The sequence below is a fragment of the Limulus polyphemus genome, unplaced genomic scaffold (assembly GCF_000517525.1).
Source record: "Limulus polyphemus unplaced genomic scaffold, Limulus_polyphemus-2.1.2 Scaffold1814, whole genome shotgun sequence".
Classification (NCBI taxonomy): Eukaryota; Metazoa; Arthropoda; class Merostomata; order Xiphosura; family Limulidae; genus Limulus; species Limulus polyphemus.
In genome coordinates this window covers 8753-15518 of record NW_013667424.1, presented here as the reverse complement: position 1 = coordinate 15518, position 6766 = coordinate 8753, and the positions used below count along the sequence as shown (strand labels likewise).

Sequence of the window (6766 nt, the reverse complement as noted above, 5' to 3'; positions counted from 1 at the left end):
AGAAAGTAACTGTAAATACAGAACCTTCCCTGGGAGGTCCCCTCACCACGTACAGGAATCCACGTCGAGGGGAGAGTAAAAGGTAAGGTCAAAAGATAGGAAAAAACCTGAAGATAATGAGGACATACCAGGACACCAGGGAGAAATGAAATTGACTGAATACATTTGAGCCAGACAAATAACAAGTACACAAGAAGGAAAGAGTACAGTGAAGAAGAACATAACCTGACCCAATAAGTCCCAACAGCAAAGGAACAAAGTACAGAGGGATAGAGAAGAATAGGCTAAACAGAGAAGGAAATTGATGTCCAAAGAAATCCATCAGAAGCAAGAAGAGCCTTAGAGAAAAGGCAGTTAGCAGAGGGAATACACAAGGATAAGGAGAAACAAAAATGGCAAAAAAAACCAGAATGGGAAATAGATAGTAAGGGGACCAATCCACAAGATGGTCAAAAAGACCCGAATGACAGGGAATTGATAAAAAGAAATGAAGTCTACAAATCAGGACCAAAGTAATCACAAAAGTGGTGGGGGGAGGCACTTGAGTGTGAGAAAGGAGCTATTAGGGAAAGGAAACCATATAAATTTTAATAACGAGAAGGAGAAAAGATATGGTAAGCACCAAGAATCGTAGATCAGGGAGTAAGAAAATGACAGGTAACAAGGAAGACAGGCAAAAGATAAAGAAAGGAATATACCTGATAACAAAATCCAGAAAGAGATTGTGATGTTAAGGTCGTTTCATGAATGGTAAGGTATTACCCAAAACAACTCAAGTAAGAGTTGTAGTCCAATAGATCATTCCTGAGTGAAGAAAGAAATTTGGCCACAAGGACAGGAGTAGGAAGCCCATTAAGCATGTGGTAATCCACAACACATTGAACAGTGGTTACAACAGTCCTCACAGTTAACACAACTCTAAAAGCCATAGAAGAGATAAGCCTAAGTGTGAACAGCATCACTCACTCAAGACTATGTACTAATCACCCCCCCCCCCCCCAGTGGCACAGTTGTATGTCTGAGGACTTGCAATGCTAGAAACTGGGTTTCGATACCCGTGGTGGGCAGAGCACAGATAGCCCATTTTGTAGCTTTGTGCTCAACTACAAACAAACATGTACCAATCGCCATCATTTGTGGGTTCAAGAAAAATAAAGCTTTTGAAACAAAAGTCAAGTTTTGTCAATGATCCAAATCTCAATAAATAACTCAGACAAGAAATTTAAACACATCTTTTGAACACAATGCCAAGGAGAAGAATAAAGTTATCACAAATGCAAATGCATAGGGGGAGTTATCACACATGGAGGAGTGTCACCGTTCCATTAATGGAGGGTTTTTGTTGCATGGTAACATCCTCATACAGCATGTGGCATTAGGTAAGAGTTGCTTCAAAGCTAGGTGGATGCAAGTCTCTTTGGCAGAGACACAAGAAAGATGGCTAAACTGTGTGAGGAGGAGAGTTATCATATCACAAATGTAAATTAAAGGCTTAGCATAAAAAAATTGAAAAAAAAAATTACAAGTAGTTGGTTTACAATGAACATGTTTACAGAAATCATTGCACATAAAATTACTGAACACAGCTAAGAAACAAAAAAATTTAAAAAGTCTACTATTAACAGAATAAGGTAAATGTAAAATGTGCTAGACATGTTGAACATTAAATTGTAAATATTAGATGTTTGTTTACATATTTTCAGTATTAGTTTACTGTAAGTAAACTAATAACGATGATATGTAAACAAACAAATAATATTTTATGCAATACATCTTCCAAGATCATGAAAATGCTGCAATAAAAAAATTGGAATAAAAGTTAACTTTTTATTTTATAGCTTAAAACAAATATTTGACCATAATATAAAATATAATTTGAAATATTGTGAAAAAAAAATAAATTACATTTTAACTAATATTGCGAGCACACATTATCAATAATAGGAAGATGAAATTGAGACATTTTTTGGCAATAAGGTTCAACATGTTTTTAATACTGAAGAGTAAAATAGTAGCGATTAAAACACTGAGAACATTGTGTGTACTAACCAGAAGCAGTATTCTCAGCAAACTGTTCTCCTATGGCAGCCAGTAGTAGTTCCTTCCATACTTGAGGCTGTATAAAATATATAGTGAGACTAAGAAAGAGTATTATGGATAGCAAGTTTCAAATATATACACACAAACACGTACGAGTTTCTCAACATATATCAGAAATAAACCAAATTACAAAAGCTAAATTTCATATTAAATCTGTGATGCAAATTCCAATACAGCCAAAATACACCAACATTATTGATGTATTACAAGCTCCTCCAAAAATGGTTTTCCTATAGGACCATTATTAACTCTGATACTTCCATGTACTTACAACACATAAAATGGCAGTTTCAGTTAGTGCACTTTGTGTACAGCATTTTCTTCCACATTTTGGACTTTAGCTTATACTTTAAGACAGATACAATGCATAAAATCCTTTGAAACAAAATGCTATTTCATGTCTACAAGATAGTAAAAAAATTAAAATAGCCAAAAATGTATATTATAGTATGGAGAACAAAGTATGCACAACGTTAGCATTTCTGTCAAAAAAGAAAATTACTGAAGCTTACTACCCTTGGAAATCGGAGAAAGTAAAAAATATGACTTCATGATGTTAGAAAAACATGTAGGTTCAAGAAATCAATTTCACAAAAAACACAATACCCTATAACCCAAGCCCTTTTGAAAGGTTCACCTTTTAAAAAAGGTGTAGAAAAAAAATAGAATATATCAAAATGTATCAGTTTTATTTTTTTAAAAAAGTTTAAAGAATTAAATAGAATTACAAAGGCCAGTGGCCTACAAAAAGCTAAAAATACAAACAATCTGGACAGTGTCACTGCTTCCAATGACGAACTCTAAGTTTCTGTATGAATGATCATAGCAATGTCAAACCTAAGAGATTTGAAATGATTTTTCATTTAAAAAAATTCCAATTAGAAATTGGCTACTTTATTTATAGGAATGAAGGTCCTGTAATATACCAAATCTCCACATAGCAATCTAAAGATCAAACATTAATACAAGATGCTTCCTCTTGAGGAAGACTTCTCTGATTGATACTTGAAGTTGGATCAGGTCTACGAAAACCACACTGGGTGGGCAAGAGGTGGCTATTTTATTCCAGAAATCAACAAGCATTAACCATTCTCTCCCAAACCTTACACAGACAGCTAGTCAAAGTAAATGATTTATACTTATAAGGAATCTTGAGATCTTTTCTACGCTTAGAAAAAAAATATAACAATAGGCAAAGTATCTGCAAAATCCTCCCCATGCCAAATCCAGTTGAAAACAACCAGAAGGGCAAGAGAGGCAGGAGAAAGATGGCACCAACTGATATGCTGTTGGACTGATGAAAAGCAATCTTTAGTTCTACAAGCATGAATGATCAAATACAGTCACAGAGAATATCAGCTTGAAAAGAAAGCAGCAATTATTCAGCTCATAATTTGAGGGTCAAAAAGGCAAGGGAAGAGGTGTAATTGCTGGAATGGTGAGAAAAGCATTCTCAAGGGTGTTGGCAATACCCAATAAATCAGCAACCTCTTGGCCATTGAAATGAAAGACTGGTGGTCAGAAATATACTTGAAGTGAACTTAACCCAAAATTCCTTCTGGCTTTGACATCTAAACTGCCAGGCATGGGTGCAAGTGAGCTTAAAGGCTATGCAGTTGTAAGGAGTAGGATATCTATACAAGACATCCCATGCTCATTTCTGAGCCTTCTTTGCATGTTATTAGTCTATATTCTTTAGTTAAATTATTAAATAAAAATTGTTAAGTGCTTTACTATAATCACTAAAATAAAATAAAAGAAAAACTCATCGACAATTGAGGGCAAGAAAAAAGAAGATTGGGTAAGTATTTTATTTCTTGTTTTTCATATTTATTCTTTGTTTGTTATTGTAAAAGTAACTAAAATTAAAAGTACAGATCTTTAAGTTATTTAAGACTAGAATAGATAAAATAAGTAATAATAATAATAATAATATAATTAAAATTGTTCATGTAGCACGCGTGCGAGCAGCTCGTGGGTGATGTAATTCGATAACATAAAATGAGCTGCACATTCCCCGAAGGATTTACAACTTATAATGGTGCGGATAGAAGTTACACATGGTTCAAAGGGCAATAAAACAATAAAATTTAATTATAAATAGATGTATAACGTTACAAACTTAGAGTTACTTAGGATAAATTAATAGTTTCACATTACAAGTTGAAGTCATACTAGAAAGAAAAGATGGTTAATTTAGGTTTATTTTGATTTTTTGGGGGTGGTTACAAGGACGGTTGAAGTGACCGATCCCGTTTTGAGATTAGGGTAGAGAAAATAACAAACTATAAGGATTTAGTGAAAAAAAGTTTCAAATACGTTTAGGAGGTTTTAGAGATAACACAAAGGATATTGAGATTTTTTTGAGATGGGGAAAAGTATTTTTAATTTTAACATGAAAAGTAATTTGCACACGGACTATTGAAAACAAATAGTCAATATATTCATGGACAAGACTATTTTATTAAAAGTACTTCACTAAGAAATATTACTTTTGTATGTGACAGACTTGTAATATTAAGTGAAAGACTGCCAAATTTCGTGAAGATATACCCAATATATAGTTACGTATCTAAGTAGTTAAGAACCAGTGTCGAAAGAGTTAAGCAGATATGCTAACTCTTCAGGCTATAAAGACACTGTTAGCAAGCCTTGTGGAATGCTTAAACTATTGGTATTTGTGCATTTAGGTACTGCATGATATTCATCGCATCCTTCTTCATCTCCAGATGTTTAGACTGTCTTGCCACTTGAACCAAGATGGAGCAGGACAAGAGAATGAAGCAGGCTCCATGCAACCTTCCTTCACTTTGATCAAACCTATGTGTAGGTGCCATAACATATCGTGCAACCACCAACAAATATAAAAACTATAAGAACATAAGAATTATCTTGTATACAGTATCATACATTATGACTACAATAAGTTAAAATTAAATATTTGTAAAAATACAAGATTTTGTTTATATACAATATGATTTTGTGCAAGTGCAAAAAAAGAGAAAATTACAAAAATTTTACATTCTATGATAAATTATGACTACCAGAGAATTAGTACACATTTCTTAAAAACTATGTACAATTTTGTTATGAAAAGATCAAAGCACAGTGCTGTCTGATTTTATCCTGAAAATGTCAGTCAAATATATTGTTTTATTCAAAATTTGTGCACAAATAATTCATAGCCTTAGTCAATTGTATGCCTGAATACAGTAGATTTCCTGATCAATAATGCAAGTTAAAGAAAAATTTACCTTATGATATGCTGACTTCTGGTAAAGAGAAATCAGCCAATTCCTAATAAGCTAAAATAATAATTTTACGGTCTGATCTAAAGCATTATACACATATAATTGTCCAATGTTCTATGGTGTTTATTTAGCCCAAAAGGTATGTTATTCACAGTACATGCTGAATGATTATATTTGATTAACAGGATACAATGTAATTATTCATAAGATTTTTTTTAAATAATGATGTGTGTGAAAGGTTGCTCATCAGAAAACACCCGTGACAATGCAGTAAGGTCTCAACTAAATGTTATTTTAATAATTTAGTCAAGTTTTCATACTCACAGACTCCCTCTTCAAACACTTCAGACGCCAGGTACCCCCACGACTGTTGTATTCCTCCTCCCACAGAGGCCTTCTTTCACCCCTCATTAGATGATAAGTATACCTCTGGCTTATTTCTTGTACCTCTGGAATGTTATTGTAGACACTCCAGAAGCTCTACTCGTAGAATAAGACCATAAATATAATACTGTACGGACAACTCTTGTGATAATGCTAACCAAAACTGACTTGATACATTTTAGGCTAATCTTAAGTAATGAAATCCCAAGGGGAAAAAAAAAAAAAAATAGTATAGTTAATGTACTGTACATCTAAAATCCACTGATTCAAAAACTCTGGCAACTTTATTCTCTATTAATTGTAAAAGTTGTTCATACAAAATCATTTGCAATAGTCACATTAATTAACAAACATACGGATTAGTTTCACATTGAAACTATCATCCTAAATTGCAAAAAACAAACTTTAAAGATTATATTATTGTTTAATTACAATGAATATTAAAGTATTAAAGACAGCCAAGGTTCTCTTTTACATTGAATGAAATGTACATATGGGTATAAAAGCACAGTAACAACTTATTAACCTAATACAAAATTAACTATTTTTGTTTTTAGCTCCTTAGATAAGTGTTAGGAACCTATTTCAGTACTTTAATTTTAAATATATTCACTAAAACAAGTTACTTTAAAATGACATCAAGAATTATATTGACAGCTTAAAATGTTTTCTACACACGGGAAAGCCAATTATCTTAAATTACCTTATGAAATTAATGACAATTTTTAAGATGAATGTATTTTGCAATGTTTTACATTTAATGAAATCAACAAATGTAAAACTAGTTTAAAATTCAAATCAAGGAACCACATTTTTTAAATGTAAATATATGATAAACAAATACATAATCTTGACTATGTTTACTAGATATAACTGCAGGAATGTGTCTGACATACGGTTGCACCAATGAAGAAAATGTCAAAAAGAAAAGTAATTTGGATATTGTGAAAAATGTGTAAGTTGGTTAGTGTGTCTTAATGTGCATATCATGTTTATGCTTTAATATAATAATAATAATAATAATAATAATA

At 32.4% G+C, this 6766-nt stretch overlaps 1 protein-coding gene across 3 annotated transcripts in view; it reads right to left on the bottom strand.

Moving 5' to 3' along the window:
* Nucleotides 1-6766, bottom strand: part of LOC106465028 (eukaryotic translation initiation factor 4E type 3-like) — a 29056-nt gene that overhangs the window by 15297 nt on the left and 6993 nt on the right. For all 3 annotated transcript variants that reach the window (XM_022392845.1, XM_013925217.2, XM_022392846.1), the window contains exons 3-4: nucleotides 5676-5831; nucleotides 2050-2116 (exon numbers count right to left, since the gene is read on the bottom strand). In XM_022392845.1, coding sequence (XP_022248553.1) covers nucleotides 2050-2116; nucleotides 5676-5831 — 223 coding nt within the window. The remainder of the gene's footprint in view (nucleotides 1-2049; nucleotides 2117-5675; nucleotides 5832-6766) is intronic.